Here is a 23,407-nt window from a genome sequence, read left to right on the forward strand (position 1 = left end):
GTATTTTTGTTGATTTAAATTTTCTAGCCCTAGGGCAGTAAATGTATGTTTTTGTATAAAAATGTACAATTTCTATCGGATAATTAAGTTTTTTCCTCCGTGGGCAGTAAAAATTGAAATTCTTTCTTTTTATTTGTTAAAACTAGTGATAATCAATCAAATTTTATTCATCAGTTGTTAAAATAGTATATATTCCCGTTTTTAAATGTATTTTTTGGTTAATTATAATTTTTAAACCATTGGGCAGCAAAATATGTCAAATTTCTATAAAAATGACTTGATTTATTATATTTTGTAGTCGATGAACATATTTTTCCTATAAAAATCAACTATTTTTGTCGTTAAATTCAGTTTTACGCTCCGAGGGCAGTAAATTTGCAATTCTATGTTTCTAAACTGCGTGTTTTGTTAACAAACAATAATATTTAACGTTCAATTTTTTGCATTAACAGACAGTATACGCATTTCTAGCCCAAGGACATTAAAAAATTTGAACTTCAAGCGCTCATAGTAGGGTAAAAACAATAATGCCTAAAGCAGCAATAACATGTTATTTATTTTAAGAAATATTCTCCGGAAGTATTTCTTTTTGATCAAAAAACATCAAAATAAAAATCTTTTCATATGTGGGCGTACAAACGGCATGTTTACCACGTGTAGAAAACAAAAAAAAAATCATTTTGTAGATAAACATCCAATACGTTGAAATTTTTTCGATTTTTTCAAATTTTTTTGTGTTTTAAGCAAAAAAATACTTATTTCTATAGCAATAATTATTTGCAGCTCTAGGGCCGTTAAATACAATTTTCTGCATAAAAATATCTTATATTCTTACAAGTGGCAGAAAAAGTATGTTTACACAGCTTAAAAAGTCCAAATAAACTCCAATTTTTTCTAACCTCCGAAAAAAACTAGCATGTATCAGATGGCAATACCCTTATTCTTCGCAACACTTTGTAAACAGACACATTAGCCCAATGTTAGCAGATCCTCCAGCACAAAAAGCTTTAATACCCGCCGCGTCGGTTGGAAATACTTCATAATACTTCAACTAATGACCCGGTACATACGTGTCTGAGCTACTCCTAATGACACGCACACGCCGCCGCTGTCTTACGTTACGCCGCCCCACATCCACCGCTTCTTCTTTCTTCTCTTCTTCTTCTGGCGCGTGTTTGCTTTGTTTCGCGCGGGGGCGCACTGATCACCTCTAGTCTCGACGTGCGACAGCGCTGAAATGCGGGCGAACGTGCGCGCGAACATAAGCTGGAGATATTAAAGAATTATGTTACAATAACAGCGCGAGGGGCTTTGCGCTGTTTCGCTGTTTTCCGCGCGCGCATTAGTGCATCGTTAACGCGCTTTTGTTGTCAGGAATTAAGGCATTTCACCACGCTTCCAGCGGAATGACACGTAAAAAAACACAACACTAAAAAACGCGCGATAAAATAAATTTCAGGCACTTTTTCACGTTCTTTTATTTGCAAATTGGTGATATGCATATATATTTATTTGGGTTTTAAGGTATTTAAAAGTAACATTTTGTAGTAAAATTTTATTTTTAATTCTTAAGGATGAAAAAATTACAATTTTACGTTTTTATTCGTTAAAAGTATTAAAAATCATTAAAAATTTATTAATTTGTAGTAAAAATAGTATATTTTTGCGTTTTTAAAAGAATTTATTGGTTGATTACAATTTTCTAGCCCTAGGGCAGCAAAAAATGTAAATTTTCTAGGAAATTGACTTGTTTTTGTTACATTTTGCCGTCCTAGGGCAGTAAAATGTATGTTTTTGTATAAAATCAACAATTTTTATCGAAAAAATTAGTTTTTTACCCCGTGGGTAATATAAATTGGATTTCTACGTTTTTATTTGTTAAAACTTTGATAATTATTTAAATTTTATTCATTAATAGTAAAAATTGTATATTTCCGTGTTTTTAACTGTATTTTTTGATTGATAATAATATAGGCAGCAAGATATGTTGCTTTATTGGGGAATTGACTTGATATTTTAATTTTTGTAGCCCTAGGGCAGTAAAATATATTTTTTTCATAAAAATCAACAGTTTTGGCCGTAAAAATAAAGTTTCCAGCCACCGACAAAATAACAAGTAAAAAAAACATCACAACACTAAAAAACATGATAAAACAAATTCCAACCACTTTTCCATGTTGTTCTTTTCGCAAATTAGTGATATGCATACATTTATTGGGTCTTAAACCGTTAAAAAGTGAAAATGTTAAATCTAAACCGTTATCCGACGGGTTTATCTCCGGACAAATCCTCGCTTGTCGAGTCCGGCCGTGTTAACACCACCGAATACGAAATTCGAATCCGGAAAAGGTGCGACGGCGACGGCGACGCGCGTGTAAAAAGAACGTCAGCACATTGGTGTCTGTCTTTCGTGCGGCGTGCCGCCGCCCGGCCGGCCGAGAAGACTACGAGATGCATGGCGATAATAAAAAGCTCGGATTTTTCGCGAATCCCTGCGGTGCTATCTGACTACCGGCCACAAGCGCATTTCGGCAGCTTTTTGCCGTGGTTACACCTTCGTTGCGCCCGGTTTCGCTTTAACTACACGTTAGTGAGGTGTTTCCGGCGGCGGGGTCAAAACCGCGCCACGCCCGCCCAGCTCTCAACGCAATCTTCTGTTTAAAGATTAATTCCCCAAGCAATAAAACAAGCGGCCGAAAAAAATACAAAACCTGCGATATCATATCTTGTGATTATAGAAATTGTGGAACTTTGGGCAGTAGGAATGGTATTTTTTCGCGTAGCAAGTTTAAATGGTAATTATAACGTTAAAAGGGATGTTTTAGAGGTTATATAACCTCAAAAGTGGTTTATTTTGTGTTTTACGTTGTTTTTTATTGGTTAAAACCAGAAAAATGATGATTGTGTTATAATAAGTAAAATTTTGGATGTTATCTAACTGTTTAATGGTGTAATTATTTATTTTACGCCATTTTTTATTACTTAGAGTCGAGTTTATGCCAATTTTTATCAAAAAAATAATATTTTGTGGACTTTTTTAGGTTATGTACAATTTTTTGTTGTAATTTTGCATTTAAAGTCGTTTTTTATTGCTCAAAATGAGTAAAACTTTATTTTATGCAAATTTGTTATACAAAACAGATGTTTCCTGAACTAAAAGTGCATTATTTATTAATTAAAACGGAATAACTACTATTTTGTAGGTTATGTGAGTGTAAAATTGAATCATTTACTATTTTAGACCACTTTTCACTTCAAAAATTCAAAAACTTGTTTTATTTTTAATTCCAAAAACACTATTTACAAACACGACTTATTTAGCAGTTTATCTAACAACAAACCAAAACAAATTTGTACTTTATCTCGTTAATTCTGTACCCTGTGGCATGAACAAACATTCTATTGCTCGTACGCAAGTCAGAAGTAAATTTTCCATTTGTATAATCCCGAAAAGTAATGTTTTTCAACATTTTACTCGTTATCCTGCTACTTATCGTAACGTTGTCTATTAAAAACAATCTAAACAGAGACACAAAAATTAATGACCAACATTTTATGCCGTCTGACGACTTCTTGCACAACGCCAGCCGGGGAAAAACCGTAATAACGAGCACGTATTTCATTTAAAACTGAAAACGTCGCAACATGGCGCGCGCGCGCACCGCCGAGGAGCAGCGTATAAAATGTTCAGAATAAATTATGTGCATAACAAGCTATGGCTTATAGTAATTACGCCAACGTGCATCTACGAGTACACAAAACATCAATGTGGCACACATTATACAAAACTTTTATTTTCAAACTTTCTTTTGATTTCACAATTCTATAAATCGCAGAAATAAAAAATAAAAATAAAAATCACAGGCGGTTATTTTAAGTTCTGCAGCGATTGTACGTGCCGGGAAAATTTGTAAATCTCGTAACGACTTAATTAAACTTATCGCGCTTTCCGAATGCACGGTCAGAGTGAGCCAGAAGTGGAAATTCGTGCGTTCTGCGAATGCATGTTATGCGCGATGTTATGGAACGAGCGCGACGTTAATGTTATCAACGTTTTCGCTTCGCTTATTGTTTTCCGGCTGCGCGCTTCCGGCGACGGGTCTCGGGTAATTTCGAAATTTATATGCGCGAGCGTGAATGGCGAATTATTCTTCAAAGCAGTGTGCAATGTGCGTCGCCCCGCCGATCCGATATGCCGCATGCCTGCTTTTCAAACGTGTTATGTCATTAGAGTTTTACTAATGTGACACTATTCGCATTTGGCTGCGATCGTTCCAATTTGTTCAAGCGGAAACATTACAGAAACAATGCGGTGTATTCGAATTTGAACCGTATAATAAAAGCTGTGCTTTTGGTGTAAAACATTAATTTTGATACATGCAACGACATCTGGTGGTAAAACGCCACACTATATAAAACTCATAACACGCGTTTATACAGAAGAATATTTTCTGCTTTACCGACTTATAAGCTTTTAAAAAGCTCTCTGTAATATTTCATGATATAGAAATTATACACAGAGTGTTTTGACAAGTAAAATAACCGATTTTTTATGTTATTATTGCTAAATGTAAACAAATGTTTCCCAAAACACTCCCAACTCACATTATTATCGAGAAAAAACTCTAGCCTAGATCATATAAGTCTATGTGTGCGCAAACGATGATAAACTCGACTCGCAACGAGGAAAAATACACCAGGAACATAAATATGTATAAATCGTAAGTGGCTCACATTTACCACGCGCTGAATCCCGACGAAAACGCATAAAACTATATTGTCAGGAGACTGCGCGCCGAGTTGAAGAGTTCCAAACTCGAGAGGGCATAAATTTAATTTATTTCGAGTGTTTTATTATTGTGTGTTCTCAACTCCACATATAAATATATAAAATCAAAATTTAATTTTTATACATTTACACGTAGTTAATGTAATTTGAAATGTAGAAATAGTTAAAAACTGCAAATTTTCAGCGGAAAGTTTTTAACTGTTTAATGCGCTGCGAAGTGTGTGTGAAGGCGCCGGGAATCATGCGGTTTTCGAAGAGATAGTAAGCGACGAGCAAGTTTTATTCCCGTGGCACTCATTAACGCCGGTTATCACTTCGATGAGCAAACATTTAACCTCTCGCGCGCGCACCCCGAAAACTTTCGAATCTGTTGCCTTGTTTTCAACCCCCCGGAAAGTGTGAAAATGAGAAAATGTCAGTCCAAGTATAATTAGAGTATTATTTACTTTGCCGGATTACCTATTAATTTTAATTGAAGTTTATATTTAAGTAGAAAACTAGAAATTCCGCAAGTTTTACGCGGCAATTATTGTAACAAAACAATCTTGCGCGATGTATGACGTGTAGATGTTATGTTTGACAAACTCGAGTCGATTTCAAGTGTACAATTGGACAAGTTGCGAATGCAATGTGTGTGTGCACATGTGGGCATAGTACGAAGCAATATTTGATGAGGAATGGTAAACAAACTATCCGGTTGCAGGAGGCGGCGGTGGCGGTTGGCTCGCGCGCGCGCTCAAATGTCACATGTGTGCCTCCGACCTGTGTCAATAACGGATACATATTTGATTACGCCGCACGAATTTGTGGCAGAAATTCCGGAATCATTAAATTAAAAGTTGAGACCTGCAAATCTAATTTTCCACTCGTGTAACAAATAAATTTAATTAACTAAAACATCAATATGTTTAATCAATTATTGGGAATACAATGTCGAACTAATTTGGACGAAAATTACAGAAACAGAACGCAAAATTCAAAAAAATAAATTAAAATATCAAAAAAAAAATTTAAAAAAATAAAATTAAGAATGAAAAATAATGTGTTTAATGAGTTTATGCAGTTTGTCAATAATTAAAATGACATTTATTGATGAATGAGGCTATTTATTATGTATACCTGGTTGCCTATAGTGCAATAAATGTTTAACTAACAAGTTTTGTTCCAAAACACTAAAAAAATCAAACAAAACCAAACAAAAAAAATAAAAAAAATGTTTTTAATCAATTTTTGTTATTTAACAATAATTTAAGACGACATTTATTGCTGAAAAAACCGAAAACGTTCCATGACAACTTCTACGTTATACACTATTGTAAATCTGGTTGCCTATAGTGAACCAAATGATTAACTAACAAGTTTTGTTCCAAAAAAATTAATAAAATTAAAGAAAACAAAACTAAAAAAAATAAAAAAATGTTTTTAATCAGTTTTTGTCATTTAACAATAATTTAACATGACATTTATTGATGAAAAAGCAGAAAACTTTTCGTGACAACTTCTAGGTTATACACTATAGTAAATCTGGTTGCCTATATAAAACAAATGATTAACTAACACGTTTCGCACTTGGCGCTATGAAAACACGACCCAACTATGCCCCGAATTACTTTTATTTGAAGTGTTTTACGCAAACCACACAATGAGCACACCTACCCACCACTACTATACCTACACCCACCCAGCTTTTATTCAGTCGTCTACCGCCCCGCCTCGAAGCCAGAGGGTGAGTTGCGTGCCGCATTAAATATTCAAACGCTAATGGCATTCGCAGGCACGGAGTGCGTCTCCGTTTCCTAACATCGAGCACATTTGATGCGGAGGAACGCGCGCCCGCGCTCGCACGCGAGATAAACATATCAAACTCGGCGGCGCGCGGCGGTGGCGATGGCGGCAGCGAGCAAACAAAACTGTGCGAGGTTTGACAGCCGAGTGCTAGTTCACGCGCGGCAAGTGCAGAAACACGGTGTTGATTCAATACTTAGCGATACTGTAAGAATGTATAACACAAAGAAAAGAATTCCGAAAGAAAATGTCTCTTTAAGCAGTGCGAATAATAAGCAAACAAAGAATAAGGAATATAAAAAATAAAATGAAATAGAATGTAGTTGTGGTGGCATAAAGTAGAATTGTAGCACGGCTTAAAGTCACAAGGGACGACGAAGGCATGATTTCCATACTTTAGACAGTTTTCCAGTTAAAGTTCAACAGTTCACGGTGGGTGGAGGCGCCGGGAAGAGTGGAGGCGCCTCCACGGATACCTGTTTACTCTGCGACTCAACTAACGCAATTCGAACATCGTTTCACAGCACATTACTATTAATTCCCTTATGAGATGTTAAAATATGTGAATGCATGACAGATTTCTTTTTTTTTATCATTTTTTTTATTTTTTGCATTTTCTGATTCAAAAAATACAAAATCATGCGTTTTGTTTCATTCCCCTTCTTTCATTACCTCTTGTTTACTTACCACTCGGGTACTCAGTGAGTTTTCTTTGGTTTTGTGCTGCGTGTTGAAGAATTAACACTTGACGCGTGAAAACGTTCTTAAAAAGATGCACTCGTACGATATGCGCCGTTCATTTTTTGTTACGAAATTGCATACTCATTCAACAGCACCATGCGCGAATTTTCCATGACTTTTCTATGAGTTTCACAAGTGGTTATTATGGCTTGCAATTGCAATGCATGTTTAGTTTAAGCATGTTTCTGTTATTTGCGAAAGTTTAACTTTTTAGTGTTTAGAGTATTTTGTTTTGCATGTGGGATTTACGGACGCTCGTCTGATCAAATCTGGATTATCCTCTGTTGGAGGCGCGCGTCCAGAGTAACAGATTTAGTTTCTGTTTTCAAGCGTTTTATGCGGGAGGAATTGTGAGAGGAAGGAGTTGTGTCAATCGGAAAGTAAAATGTTGCATAAATGATTATATTATTTATAATAATTATTAATATTTATGATATGCAGCATTAAAAAAATTAAAATTTTGTTTATTTGTTTGTTTGTGTCGCTTTGAAACACAAACCACTCAACAAATTTTGATAAATTTTGGTAGAGATATATTTTTAAAGAAGGAAAAAACAATAGGCTACTTTTTGTTGCAAAAATATAACTTTAAGAGTGTTAAATAAGGGATGAAAGTTGTAAAGGAAATTTATTCATAATTTTATTTATATAATTTGAATCTAGATGGCGTTAAACTGCATTATTAGCGTTTTTTTTTATTCAATTTTAACTTTAAATTGGCATAAAAACAATTAATTTTAACAATTTATAAGGTTATAATTACATTTCAACTAATATTTATTTACTTTAATATTAAAGTTAATATTTCTAGTTTTTTTCTTGTTATAAAAAGTAAAATTTGCACCGAATGTTAGTTTTTTATGTTACTTTAGTATTTATGACAATTATTTGAAGCGTGTGAAGGCGCCGGGCATAAAGAATAGCACAAGTCACCGCAATACATCATCAAGCGGAATTACAAAATATGAAACTGAATTTTTAATCTCTACGCTTTACTTCCACTACATTTATTAACAAATTCACGCTAAATATTTATTTCTACAATATATAAAACCATTTTAAATATTTAAAATTTAAATCTTACTTTTTATATTACTTTATGTTAAGTTTTTCTTTTTGTCTTATATTATTTTTATAAACATTCTGTATATTTTTGTTGGAACGAGCAGCGACTGTAAAATGCACCGCAGCACCGAATAGAATCGGCCGAAAGCCACAAACCTTCAGACTTGAGGCTCCTAGACTCCCTTCTTTCCATTCTCGGAGCTCATCTTTGCATATTTTATCAGAAAAAAAAAACGCCCACACAGAAAAGATAGACGCGCGCAAATAAAAAAGGTACCTGAGCGCCGTGCAAGAAATGCGCACGTCTACTTCCTGCACGGCAAGTGTAAGTCGGTCTAACAGCGCATAAAAAACTTATTTGCGTGTTTCAACTATTGCCGGCCTCGTTTTTTGGCCTTTTTTTCGGCTGTTGCTATCTGCAAATGTTGCGTATGTGTCACTGTGCATACGCTAGTATGCCCACTCGACCCGCGGCTTATGTCCAACCGACCAAAAACACGCCGGATGTGCTTTTTGGCAGCGAAATCTTTGAAGCATCCAACCGACCGGAAAAGAACAAATTCCAACAAGTCACTTAAGTATTCCCATACTGAACTATACTATTTATGTATAGATATAGAGCAGGAATATATTTTTTGTTTTATTTTCTGTTTGCATCGCACTAAAATAAAAAAAAAACGATTTTATAATTTATTGGCAATAAATTGTCAATAAACTGCCAATCAAATTATAAATATTCAAGTTTTACACTTAATATTTAACAAACTTTTAAGTTTCATCAATTTAGATATAGATATAAAGCAAATATATTTTTAACTATTTTTGTTTAATTTTTTGTTTGTTTTGCACTAAAATTAAACAAAAAACGATTTTTTAATTTATTGGCATTAAATTGTCAATAAATTGTCAATCAAATGATAAATATTCAAGTTTTACACTTAATATTTAACAAATTTTTAAGTTTCATCAATTTAGATATAGATATAAAGCAAATATATATTTTTTTGTTTAATTTTTTGTTTGTTTAGCACTAAAATTTAAAAAAAAACTATTTTTTAACTTATTGATAATTAATTATCAATAAACTGTCAATCAAATAATAAATATTCATATTTTGCATTTAATATTTAACAAACTTTTAAATTTCATAATTTTTTAAATTTGTTTCTTATTTAAATCACATAATATCAATTAAAAAACCGGAAAAACTAAGAAAAAGGTTAAAAATTGAAGTTAAGTTGTTTTAAGCTAGGCAACTTTTCATACACAGTATATAACCAACGTCAATAGCAAAAAATGAATTAAACTCCCCTTTATGTGTTTTCTTAGCGTGTGTAATGTTGTCAAATGTGTAAAATTTACGACCATACGCAAGTCTAGTTTCTTTTCTGACATTTTGTGGTTTCGTATTTTGATCGACTGCATTTTCATTACCTCATTTATGCCCAGACGCGCTTGGACCGCCATTTCGGACACTTTCACGTTCGATAAACGAACGCCGATAAAATAACGTCCGCTTGCGGCAGTAAAAACGCAGCATTCATAGATAACGCAAGGAAACGATCAAAGATATCGTCGCGCTAGATGAATCGCCGTTTTCCGTTTAATAAAAACCTTATTGAACGCTGTTAAATGTTTCTTCCTAATATCGTTAAACCAGTAATAATATTTTTTCTCTACTGCATCATTTTTAAACTAAAAAATCTAAAAAAAAGCATCGAAATGTTTATTTAGTTTTGAAAGTTTATGTATGCAATTTGCCATCGGATAATACACGAGATTCCACTCGACGTGTCGTCGCTGCGTATCAGCGTTTCATGCAAGAACTCCTCGCTGATGCCTTATTTGTGCCATCCGTCCGACGGCGGGCTTCCATCATCTGCCATCATCCTTCGCCGAGCGGAAAACTCCCTGTCGGCATCAGCGCGCATAAACTTCGATTTCGTTTCGATAGTTTTGACTTTTCGAGCTCGCCTCCTCTACGAACCTCTCCACTGCTGCTGCTGCTTCCCGAAATAAACTTATTTCCAGCCGGAGAAATTGAATATAAATATTCAACGGCTCGTTTGTTATCCGGCGATCCGGTCACACTCGCCAAATATCCACACACGCTGATTCGGCTGGATTTTCCCGCTGGGTTTATCTATCATTAAATACCGCTTTCGGCGTGTGGTGCGTTCGTTTTACAACTTTTTGCCCAACCGGCCGTAACGCTTCGTTCCGCCTAAAGTTGTAGTGTTATTTATATCCGTTGCACGCCGCTGTGCGCTTTGTGCTTGTCCAACTATTTTTATATAGACGCGCAAATAAAATATGAACAACAACGCACGAATTTTTTATTTACGTTTGTTGTGTGTTTGTGTGTTTTATGCGCGCAATCTGTGCGCGGCTTTGATTAAGATCGTAATGTTTCGAGTGGCAAGCACTGTTAAAAGATGTGAACGTGAATCGGGGCGACGTTAAATGCTAAATGTTCGTGATTTCGACGCGATCGAGTGGAGCAGGTGAGCGTTCAATTAGGGCGCTTGCGCGTTTGGGAAACCTAATAATGACGATGGAATCGCGTGCGTGTAATGATAAAACGTGCACGGTTCACGTATTAGCCGCAATCACCTCTTATTGTCGTGTTTTAAATCAGTCATTTTACAATTTTTCATCAATCTTTCGCACAAAAATTTCTCTATTTTACTTACCTCACATGCCACTCACCATAGGCAACCCACAATACACATAAAATAAACAAATGGTTGGTATAAAATCACATTTTCGACTCACTCTTAATTTTAAAAGAAAAATCAACATAAAAAGGGATGTTTAACAGGTAATAATAGAATATACGAATATAATATACTTTCTAATGAATTTAATCACTTATATATGTACATAAATCAATTCAAAAGTCGTTGATTTTGAAATTTTTCATTGTAGGTTAAGTAAAACCCGGAACGCCATTATACAAACGAGAATTGATGTGCGAATATTCATCGTTGTCGCATCGTTTTTCACTGCAACAACAACAAAACCCAGTCAAGTCAAGCGGTAATCATAACCTGAATAGAAATTGTGATGGTAACGTCGGATAAAGTTGATGTTGATGTACTTATTTAGCACGACAATGCACGGCGATGGTTTTTATCCGGCTGGCACACTCACCGAGCAACAGGGCTTCGCGCAGATCCCTGACAGGCAGGTTCTCGACCACGGCCGGCGAGACGGAGGCGACGCACTTCACCCGCATCGAATCGCCGCCGCGAAAGTGGTGAGCGTGCAGCGCAAAACGCAGCCCCAAAACGCTCGTTATCAAACCGTCTTTGTGCTGGCGAGCCGGGTAGTTTATCAGCTGCGCTTTGTCGCCAGACACCTGCATCAACAAAAAAGCACACACACACACACACAAATAGTGAATTTTGAACTTATACGTAGATATATTAAACATACGAGTATGGGTTTTTCGTTGATGTACCAGTGTAGAATCGTTGCTGGGAAGCTTCTTCCGGAAGTACAATTAATGTCGATATTGTCTCCGATTTGATATTGTATTTTCATGCCTGTTATTTTCGGATCTTCGCTGGGAAATGCTTTGCGTGGGTAAAATTTTAAAATTACGCATAAAAATTTCGACTTTTTTTAATATAAGCTCACATATTACATCCATGCGGGCCTCGCTCTGTGCGGAGGCGAAGGAAGGCGCTTCGGCAGACACTTCACAGCGATACAATCCGCCTGTACGCACGTCCACCGCCGGTAAAATCACCCTTCTGCTATCCGACTTGGCCACCTTTTAATCGCACACAGAAAAAAATTTTAACTTTGCCAAACTTTTACGTAAGTTTTAACTTTAAGAACAATTTAATAACTTCAGATTGAAGTGAAAGTTCCTAAAGCTAATATATATCCAAGTTTTATTCTTCAAGAAGAATTCTCACCGCTACGCGTACGCCGTCGACACGATGGCTGGTCGCTTGCGGTCGCTCCTTGGTCACGAAGCGATAGAACTCCTCGTCGTCCTTGTACCATTTGACGGCGTACAGGGTGTCGTTGCCCAGGTCATAATCGCACTGCAATTGCGCCGTCTCACCGGGCCGGCGATACTGCGGCAGATTGACGCGCACCCATTTCAATCCTCCCGGCGACCCCGCCGACGACGACAACGAAGACGACACCGACGTGTACGAAAAAGCTGAAACAGTTTCACGCATTCCAGAATTCATGAATTGACTTTTTGGCTTTCCACGACGCGCATCGACAGCTAGCACAATATTTAGCTTCAATTTGCATTGCAAATATACACCCGCCCGCCCACTTCACCCGCCTGGCCAAACACAGATGTTGTGATATGACGATAATTGTCGCTGTGTGTACTCGTATGAGACATGCCAAGATGTGAGCTAATCGATATACCTACACATCATCCCCGCAGGACGATGAAATGCAAATCTAATGATAGTTGTATTCTGATCATGCACTAATTGGAATTGATTGCAACAGCCCGAACGGGGATTATCTTACCAACAAGATATAATTATTAATTAAATTGATTCGCGTTGAATTTCATTTGTTCGCATCGATTTTGCGCCGCGTTCGAATAAATACGCGCACAAGGCGAATGATTAAAAACAAACATTGCACCGTGGAATATATTGTATATACATTTCGACATAGTTTATATTTGTGTAAATATTGTGTGCACAAAAGTTGCCCACGTCGGTACAAAATTCACTCTTCGGCCGACAGCCGTCGTCGTGTCAATATTGAAACTTTAGTTTATTGTTGTGTTTGCACGCCGCATATAAATTCACATTCAACGCATTATTTTGATATATTAGAATATACATGCAACGCCAGCAAAATATTTAAATATCCAACAAATTATTTCATAATTTTCAAAGTTTTACGTACCATAAAAAAGTTTCAACAGTAGTAAATGAATTATTAGATGCGTAAATAATTTACGACACATTTTGAAGGTCACATGTCCTGTTTTATGTAATTCAACACTTAAAATTTATTTGTAAAAATATTTTATAATCCATATTGTGTCACATGTGTATACTTGGTTGTATACTTAGCGCGTATTTGAAGTTTGAAAATTTGTGAGAATTTGTTAAAGATATCAGCTTGGATGACGCCGCCGTACTAAATTCGCGCTGGTATCAAACCGGTCTCTCGTATTCGGAGGGCGCGAGGTGCGATTGCGCCACGGATTGCGTGCCGACTCTCGACGGCGCGACTCGCTGGGAATTTGCTTCCCGTTTTCCCATGCCATGCGATGCCCGAAGAAAGGCACAATGGTTTGTTTCCCAACGTGCGTGCGCGCTCGGCCGGTGCATGAATGCGGAATGAAGCGCGCGTTAATCAACCGTGATGTATTTCATATTCAACGATTCATACTTAATATATTCAAAAAATTTGTAGCGAAAATCATGCGCGCTGTAGAAATCGTTATAAATCAAGGCGGACTACATGGATGACACGGTGGTTTATATCCAGAAACATAAAAAATCTTTAGTTTTAATGTCAATTGAGATCAATGCGCTGATATAGACCGCTGGAAGTGACAGAATGTAAGAAACTAAAATATATTGTTGGTGCGTGTGGAGGCGCCGGGCTACATTTTAGAATTCGCCCCTAACACGGCCATAAATCATCATAGCCAAGGTGGAACACACATTGAGATAATGTGTAATGTGTAATAATCGATTTCTTTGTGTTGCGGGATAAAAATTTTTAGTTTTTCGAACGCAAATTTGTCGAAATGATGAAGTTGATAAAGTGTGTCGACGCGCGGCGGCCGCACACCGATCCGACCCGAGATAAGAGTCAATTCCAACCCTATGTTACGAGCGCGCGCGCCGGCGATTGAGCGTGCGATTTTCGTCGATTTCGGGCGATCGCCGCCGAATGTATGTTTCCCTGCTAATTGCGAACAAATCTGCTGGGAGAAAACGGGGCCGGCCTGAGTGCGCACGATACGCAAGAGATTGCTTCGAGTAGATTAGCAGGAGCGCGCGCAAACAAGGCGCGCTCGAATGAAGAGGGATTACGCCCATCATAATCTTCCACTCGGCGGGTTGTTATGACTGCTCGGACAATGGAAAACGAAATAAGGCGGATGAAATATTTCGTGTAGATACAGTTAGTTTTGGGTATACTATAATATTTTATGGTGCAAGGGAAGAAAAGGGGTGAGTTTTCATATATGAGGTGAAAATGCAGAGAAATGAAGAGATTTTGACCAGAAAATATGAAATTTTAAGAAATTTAAAGAAAAAAATTGAAATTTTTATTAGTAAGGCGAAACATTTAGGATTTAAATACTCAAAATGTTTTTTAAGAGGGAAGTTGGAATGAAAATAACAATTTTTAATATTTCTTTATAAAACGTCGTGCTTTTAAGGATATTTTTAGGTTGCACGATAAAGATGTTTGTACACCCACACATTTTACTTAAAAAAACGTTATAGTATGATCTGAAATCTTCGGAAAGTCTTTTCAAAGTGATTTTTTTAAGAAAATTACAATTTTTGGTATTTGACCGTCAAAAAATGTTTTTTAAAGTATGTTTCATGCAATGCAAGATAAAGATGTGTACAAACAAAGTAATTTTACAGAAAAATATCGCAATTTCCGATTAATTAATGCCGAAAACGTAATTTTAGGCACTACCTTCAAAAAGTAAGTAAAAGCGAGTTTTGAAAGAAAGTTTTTCATAAAAATGACAAATTTCTTTTAAATTTGATGACAAAAATAGTAATTTTCCACACAAATGCATAAAATTATTACTTTACACACTAAATAAATATTATTGATGAAATAGTTTTTAAAAATAATATTTTTTCCAATTTGTGTTACTGATTGAACACAAAAACTAAATGAAAAGCCAAAAGAAATAGTCCTGTCGTTCATCGCGAGCTTTATTTCAGCTCGTTTGCTACTCGCGCGCGACGTGAAAAAATCCCACATTCCGGACGACAATCGCAAACGTTTTACGGCGCTTTTCTTGCCTGGTTGCACCGTAATGAAGTGCTTCCATCCGCCGATAGCGCAAGAAAAACAACCCGTTATGGCCGATGTCTCAATCAACGTCTTCCTCAACTACGCGAACACAAAACGTTTCCTCCTTTTGCTTTCCGTCGAATCACTACTAGTAAAACAGTGTGTTAACTATAAAAACAATATTTTTTCCTCTCCCAAAACCCAGAGAAAAAAAAATCAAAACGAAAATTTAATATCTTTAATTAATTTCGGTCGCAGTAATAAACACACACACACACAGTATATTATCGGATCTTATGAAAAAGCATCGCGTAATGAATAAAGCTCTTTGTTTAATGACGACGAGGCAACGATGATGACAACGTTTAGATTTTGTTTCCTTTGAGAGCTTTCCGTCAGCGGCAGGATTTAAATCCGTCTCGCGAATGATTTGCTGAATTTAATTGACGAGATCCTCTCTCAGCGGTCGCGCTCGAAGGATATTTACATGTCATTTCCATGCGCTGGGAGAACGAGAGGCCGCTGTAAAACTAACAAGCGAGACTCGTCAGCACTGCCAGCGCGCAAAGCTTGCGCAGCTTGCACTTCTTTGCATAGCGTATCTTGTTTTGATTGATCTGTATGATGTTTCCTGTTTGCGCGCAATGGCGTCACGCCAAATTGAATAATTTTACATTCTATCACATCCGCAATTGTTTCCTAAAATATTTGTTTAAATATATCGGCGTATAAATCATGCTTTCAAATACATCAAGCCGAAAATGTCGCAAAATGCGCTTGGAAATCGCCGAAATAAAATATTAGCGATATCAATTGGATGGGACGAGACGCAGTGTGCGATGAGGCGCGTTTTGCACGGAGAAGTACTCGATTCTGAGCTCTGACGTTCAGGCGTAGTGGACGTTGGGAACTTCCTGCGTTTGAGCGGTTGATGCCCGGCTCCTCCACATGGACGCCAAAAACCGGGAACAACTCGAGTGGACATTCGGTGCAATTCGCAATCGAATTTCGATATATCTTACCCGGTCACCGCCCGCAAACGATCGCCACTTACACTTACAAGCTTCAACTCGGATACACAGAGTGTTACCGGAAGAAATTTGTCGCAATGTGCGGTAATTTAGGTGGATTGAAATGTTTGACGGTCTGGTAAACAAACAGTAAGGTGTAGAGACGGGAAAATTGATACAAAAAGGACAACGTGGAATGTTTAGAGTATCAGGTATCTTTTTCTAAGATATTTTTTGTGTATTTAAGTTTTAAGAACCAAAAGATGTGCTTAAAATATTATTTAGCTTATTTATTTATTGAGGAATGCATAAAACGTATTTTTAAATGAGTAAATTGTAATTTTTTAGTGTTATATGAGAGTGTGTAGTAATAACTTTGTGCACGAGTGTGTAAAATTGCATTTTTTACGGTTGATATTTATTTTCGTAGCCTACGAAGCGTTTTGTAGATTTTTTCTATAAAATTTTTTAACAGGCAATAATTTTGTTACTTAACTGAACTTACTAGTCACTAAGAACATTTTTATGAAGTTTAAACTAAAAAAAATATGTTATCTAATATTGCAATGTGCGATGTTTTGATAACAAGTGCGTAAATGGATTTTTAAACATTTTTAAGTGGTAAATTTGCAAATTGTAGGTTTTTTTAATAATATTTATTAGTCATTTGTATTTTTTTATAAACAAATGTGTAAAATAGTCTTTTTTAAACGATGGTAATGATTATAGACAAGAATCATGCTTTTCTCAACATTTTTTTGGCCAAATTCTTTGGAAAAAAACTCATTTTCATAAATTACTAAACAAAAACGTCACTTACAATAATTTAACAACTTTGAAACTAAATAAATATGTATATTAAGTGTGTAAATGACATTTTCTAACTTAAAATTGCATTTTGCACACTTAATATAAAATATATTAACGTAGACATTGAAAAAAACTTACTTTATGGTGATTTTTAGTTTTATTTAATTTTTAACTATGTAAAATAAAATTTTATTGCAATTCCTGATGTTATTAGAAACATTTAGTTGCAATTAGTCACAATTAATGATATTTTCGAGCGATCTAAGAGCCGCTAATGGAAACGTTATAGCACGGGCGTACCAAAAATTAAATTAGTCCTCGAGCGACAAAAACCAACTCGCTCCTTGCGGCCCTTCAACCTAGCCGCCCCACGAAAATGTTTTCCACTTTGCCGAGCATGATGTTAAATAAGCCGCGCGCAAAGTTACCAACACAATACGAAACCGACGCCAACGCTATATTTATTACATCTACAGGGCGCTACACTAAAATTCCTCTACTCCCACACAATTTTATCATACTTAACAAATAATTTCATATAATTTCAATTGAAAGTAATTGTGATTTTTCGGGAATGTCATGTGTGATGGTAAGAAAATAATAGTGTGAGTGATTAATTATTCGCGTGAGATGCGAGTCTCGCGGCGTAATTTATGCGCGAGTGCCGCGGGCGCGCATTAAATATTTTTCATTATCAGCAAATTTGCAAAATTTGAAAAGCAACTTAATGCGTGCTCGACAATAATATAATTTATTGGCAGAATAATTTAAATTAACGAGCACGCGTGGCTTTCAGGATGAAAATTATGATCGGAGATCAGAAAACAGCAGAAAAAAGGAAATTAAAGTATAGGTTCAGTTAAACATAATAATTATCATGTTAATCATTCAATAATATTAATAACTATTCATAAAATATATGAAAAAAATTTGATATGTCCATTTTGAGGTTAGTTGAGCATTAAAATTAATTTTTTAGTTAAATTTTGACATTTTTAAGTGGTTTTTGAGTACAAAATATTATTTTTGTTTTTATTAGTGCCTAAAAGTATAGTTTCACAAACGTAGCTATAAAATAACAAGTATTTTCTATAAATTGAAATATTGGTTCAGTAAAACATGTTAAATATGCAATATTATTACTAACTGATCATAAATTGTTTATTTTTTCATTTTTGAGGTTAGTTAAGCGTTAAAATTAGTTTTATAGCTAAATTTTGACGTTTTGAAGTGTTTTTGAGTGCTAAATGTTATATTTGTCTTTATTAGTGCTTAAAAGTACAGTTTTAAACACATAACTATAAAATAACAAGTATTAACTGTCAATTACAACTTTTGACATTAATTTAACCTCAAAAACTGTTTCAGACACTCAAATACCGCTTAAAAATCACATTTTACGCTCTAAATTAACAATTGCAGGTTTCTTACATTATATTCTAGTCAAAAATTCAAAATCCTAGTTTATACCTACTAGATATCACTTAGTACTAATCCTTGGCAACCCATGAAGCCGCACTTTGGTGATTTCTTGTGTTTCTAGTTAAATTGATTGATTACTTTGCGTGGCACAGAAGTTCGAGAAAGTATTTGCGCGTAATCGAGACGGTGTGGGGCGTATTTTGCGTTTGTCTTTCGTCTTCGCCGCCGCCAGCCCGCAGTCGTTGGCAGGAGCGCATATTTATACGAAAACTTTCGCGGGCTTGTTTAATGAGAAACTCGGTTGGTCGGGATGACTGTCGCGCAAGTTATTGTGGCCGGAAAAGTTTGATATCGCACCACAACGCCGCGCGCGGGGCCTGTGGTGGCCAGGTGCCGCCTCAACACCATCAATGACAATGTACATTATCGAAATTTACGCGTTCCACTGGGCGAACAGAGAAAACATTAAATTATTACACTACAAACACTTTTTTTATTGATATATGTATAAAAACTATGCTTTCAGTTACAAATGACTTATTTGTATTGTGTTTTGCGTCTGTTACTGTTTGTAACACTGTGTTGTAGCTAAAAAATATGATGTCATATTTAATGGAGTATAGCATTGCAGCGCATCGCTTTGTGTTCTTTTTTTGCATGTTCAAAAACAATAATGCGAGGCGCTTTCTTTTTGTAGAAACTCTTGTGAACCCCGCAAACAAGTGGGCATAAATCAAACCGGCGGAAACGGCACAAAGATACGCGTCTACGACACTCGATTCTTTTGTTTCTTTTATTGCATTGTATTTTCTTTCAAGCTCGAGTTTCAGGCAATGTCGTGCGCGGCTAAATTCAGATATTTAATCTAATTAAAATAAATCAAATATCTGTGGGCGTATTAATTTAATATAAATAATTTGTTTGGATATACTTAATAATTCATTATATTATCTTCTTTTGGAGTATATTATGGTTCAAATCTAGGAAATTAATGTTTGTTGCCATCTGTGGCTATTTTTAAAAACTCTTGTATGGTAGTTTTTTTTACATGTTTCTACTATGTTTGAGTAGCGTTGAGTAGCACCCTGCACGATAGTTTCCACAGCGAATGATAGATGGCGCTAGCGGTATAATTTTGAGATAAAATTTACAAAAAAATTAAGTGATAATATTTTAGTAACAAATCAAGATTAAATCTAATATTGCAAATTTAATTTAAATTAAATAATAATTAGACAACTATTATTTGTTTTTAGATAGGTAAATAATTATAAAATGTAATTATTTGTTTGGCAACTGTGCTTCGAAGATTCCCGAAGTTAATCTCGTGATGACATGCGCTCTGCGCTATTTGCAGGAATATACAGGGTGATGCGACCTTGCGCAGTTGTTGCGCTGCAAAGTTTTACTTCGTGGCAACACAAAACAAATATATTCTCATTTGGGCAACACATTAATTTGAATTTCCTCATTGTTTGCTACCACACCAACTTTGCGCCGCTTGCGCAATCTCTGCATGAATTGCATCGTCTGCACCTGTACGCCCCGCAGGAATTCTTGGCGAGCAGCGCTAACCCGCGACAAAAACAATCCACCTCTAACCTCTCGCCGCTCGTCAGTGCAATAGTTTCGCAAACTTTTTTCTACGAGTTTCGACGCGTTGCAATGTTGGCTTCGTGCAGAAGTATTAAATAAACACGGCTGCTCTGGCTATGGGATGAATATGGACAAGGGCAGAGGTGCTACCAATGATAAGGCGTCGTTTTGGAAGAAAAACAGTAAAGCAGTACCTGGCAGGTAACAAGTGGCCCCCTGAAAATTGCGACCAACACACAATACTACTCATTTCTCCTTAATTGAAGGTCTGATTGGTTTGATTACTTTTTGTTGTGTGTACCTTGCAGACCGAGTCCCAAGAAGGATGTTAAGCCATTGCCAAAGGGTAAGCCTGCAGGCACCACTTCATTTCAAGACTTTCAGGCATCTGTTAGTGATGCCTGGGACATGGAAGATGATGAATTTTACATAGGCTCATCAGAAGGTACTATTCCAACTAGTTTTACAACTATATTTAAGTTGTTATAGCAATTAAACAAAAACAACAATCATTAACTATAAAATAGTGTAACATAGGCAACCAACATTACTCTTATTTTTAGGCCAAACAAGAATATCAAAGAAAGTGTCACAATCTGCAGCATTGAATGTAATAAATAGTCATAGAAATGCCGAAGCAGGAACGAAACACTCCGAAAACGATGTGGACCCTGTCAGAATCAACGCAATTCCCGGCAGGCCACAATTACTACCATGTTCAAACGTTGAATTTGAATATGATTGTGAAAAAAGATGCGAGAAATTCGATGCATTGTTAGCTGGTTCCCCAACATTAGGCGAATTATGCGATTTGTCTTGGTCTGGTATTCCCTTTAGACTTAGACCCAAAGTATGGAAACTATTACTGGGTTATCTACCGATGAACACAGAACGTCGTGATGATGTACTAGAACGCAAGCGTCAAGATTACTGGGCGAAAGTAAAACAACACTATGAAAGCGAACGCGACCAATATCAAGATACCTACCATCAGATACACATTGATGTACCACGCATGAATCCCTCCGTGCCACTCTTCCAACTCGCAACCGTTCAACAAATGTTCGAACGTGTCCTCTTCGTGTGGGCTGTACGTCATCCAGCATCCGGATACGTGCAAGGTATAAACGACCTTGTCACACCATTCTTCGTCGTCTTCCTACAGGAAGCCATCGCTGACCCAGCTATACCCTTCGAGACATTCGACGTGGATGTACTCACACCTCTCCAACGCGACATAATCGAAGCAGATAGTTTCTGGTGTTTGTCGAAATTCCTCGATGGTATACAAAACAACTACGTTTTCGCGCAGGTCGGCATCCAGGAGAAGGCAAATCAACTCAAAGACCTCATCAGACGCGTCGACGCCGCGCTGCACAATCATCTCGTCAAGCACAACGTCGACTACCTGCAATTCTCTTTCAGGTGGTTGAATAATCTACTCACACGTGAGCTACCCTTGCGTTGTACGATTCATTTATGGGATACATACCTATCCGAATGCGATTCGTTCGCGCAGTTTCAATTGTATGTCTGCGCGGCGTTTTTATTGCGATGGAAGGACCAGCTGCTGGCTGAGAACGACTTCCAGGGGCTGATGATACTGCTACAGAACCTGCCCACGCGTCAGTGGACTGGTAATCACATTCGATTGCTGCTCGCCGAGGCGTACAAGCTGAAGGTACACTTTGCCGACGCGCCGAATCATCTCAACTCCAACGACGAGCGCGCGAAAGCGCCCAGATGATGGATATTGGGTGGACGGGCTTATATTTTAAGTGATTATTATTGAATAACGAATCTGTGTCGGGGCGCGACTCTTTTACAACTCACAATGCGGAATGAAGAGTGGAAAACATGGAATTTAATTAAGTAAACGGATATGATTGTAACATTTACACATCAAGTGGTCATTTATTCACTAGAAATACAATGCAATAGCATTGTATGCGGCGTTGAAAATTCACAACGGGTGAAAAATTGCTCAAAAACGGATTGCTTAGGTTGAATTAGTATAGGAAAAGCACATTTAACGCGACAACTTACACATTTTCGGTCGTAATCTACTAAAACTTAAAAATTATTCTGAAAATTCATTCCTCGGCCCGCAAGCAAACGATATAATCACAAAGTAACATTCCTATATCTTCAGGTTCTTGTCCGGCAAGTTTATCTTTACTTACTTTCACAACTTTTCCATCGTCACTTGAAATAGCTGTAATTTTAATATTTTAGTATTTTTTTATGAAGAAAACAAAAATAACTTACTTTCAGAGGTAAATCCTTTGAATTTTGCAACAGCATGCACCAACAATCTTTCATAGCAGGTGTGTGGTGTGTACATGAATGCAGTATCACCACTTTCTTGTCCTAATTGACTAGTGAGTTCCATTTCAATGGATTTCAGTAATTCATACTGAAAATTCTTGCGTCCATTAATCGCAACGCGGATTTTGCGCGGTATATTAAAATATGGATCGGTTTCGTTATCCTGGTCAGTGTCAACGATGTAGTCATGATTGCCATTGATTGCATTCTCAGCTTGCTCTCTTTCATAAGCTTCCAGCGCCTCAAGAGCATCTTCAGTTTCCTCCATGAGCATTTGAAACTTTGACTTGTTTTCAATTTCAAGCACAACCGCCTCGGTATCTTCACTCAGCGTCTCCAGAAAACGAGCTGTGGAATATAAAAATAGTGTTTTTCAAGATAAGAAATGATTTTATACTAAGGAAAATAAGTTAAACTTACTGTTGAGAATTCTGCGCGCTCGACGATGTCCTGTATGACGAGTAATCAATCTGTTGAACGCGAGATTCAATGTACCGTCCGCAATTAGTCGTTGGCGTATATTTGGACGACGTACAGGTGAAGATACTTGACTGCTACCCTCATCCTCGGACTCTTGGGTGGTGTAACCGGATCTGTTTGAGGAAATAAGCATTAATTCCTGCAGATGCGATGATGTAGCATATTGTACTCACTGCACCGTTGATTCGGGGTTGGAAGGCACGTTTTTCGCATTCTCGCACACGGCTTTCCTCTCCCTGACGACACCCATCGCGATTTCCTGCTTCTTGCAGCTGTTTTCACACACCTAACGATGAATTTTCACTACGCTGACTTTCCTGCTAGCTGACGGCCATTGTTTGTGAGTATACAATGCACTGAGTGTGGCAGTAAATCAAAAACATTG

At 36.8% G+C, this 23,407-nt stretch overlaps 3 protein-coding genes across 4 annotated transcripts; 1 reads left to right on the forward strand and 2 right to left on the reverse strand.

Moving 5' to 3' along the window:
* Positions 1–11,228: 11,228 nt before the first annotated feature.
* LOC135797173 (uncharacterized) lies at positions 11,229–13,701 on the reverse strand. The gene is made up of 6 exons (XM_065309396.1): positions 13,280–13,701; positions 12,307–12,560; positions 12,023–12,158; positions 11,819–11,958; positions 11,534–11,741; positions 11,229–11,385 (listed from the first exon to the last, which is right to left on the reverse strand). Exons 1-6 carry the CDS (start codon positions 13,338–13,340, stop codon positions 11,300–11,302), a joined length of 885 nt encoding a protein of 294 aa, XP_065165468.1. The 5' UTR covers positions 13,341–13,701; the 3' UTR covers positions 11,229–11,299.
* Positions 13,702–19,985: 6,284 nt separating this feature from the next.
* Positions 19,986–22,112, forward strand: Tbc1d22 (TBC1 domain family member 22). Of its 2 annotated transcripts, none has more exons than XM_065310242.1 (3): positions 19,986–20,415; positions 20,481–20,659; positions 20,778–22,112. In XM_065310242.1, exons 1-3 carry the CDS (start codon positions 20,336–20,338, stop codon positions 21,959–21,961), a joined length of 1,443 nt encoding a protein of 480 aa, XP_065166314.1. In that variant the 5' UTR covers positions 19,986–20,335; the 3' UTR covers positions 21,962–22,112. The 2 variants fall into 2 exon arrangements, with proteins under 2 accessions (XP_065166314.1, XP_065166315.1); XM_065310243.1 differs by having other exon boundaries at positions 20,523–20,659.
* On the reverse strand, positions 22,098–23,387 carry LOC135797744 (uncharacterized). Its single transcript, XM_065310250.1, has 4 exons — positions 23,196–23,387; positions 22,963–23,135; positions 22,483–22,890; positions 22,098–22,429 (listed from the first exon to the last, which is right to left on the reverse strand). Exons 1-4 carry the CDS (start codon positions 23,270–23,272, stop codon positions 22,308–22,310), a joined length of 780 nt encoding a protein of 259 aa, XP_065166322.1. The 5' UTR covers positions 23,273–23,387; the 3' UTR covers positions 22,098–22,307.
* Between the last annotated feature and the right edge of the window lie 20 nt (positions 23,388–23,407).

The sequence above is a fragment of the Atheta coriaria genome, unplaced genomic scaffold (genome assembly GCF_025399875.1).
Source record: "Atheta coriaria isolate IRGN ID8LTWV9N9 unplaced genomic scaffold, Caltech_Dcor_3.1 hic_scaffold_8_pilon, whole genome shotgun sequence".
Classification (NCBI taxonomy): domain Eukaryota; kingdom Metazoa; phylum Arthropoda; class Insecta; order Coleoptera; family Staphylinidae; genus Dalotia; species Dalotia coriaria.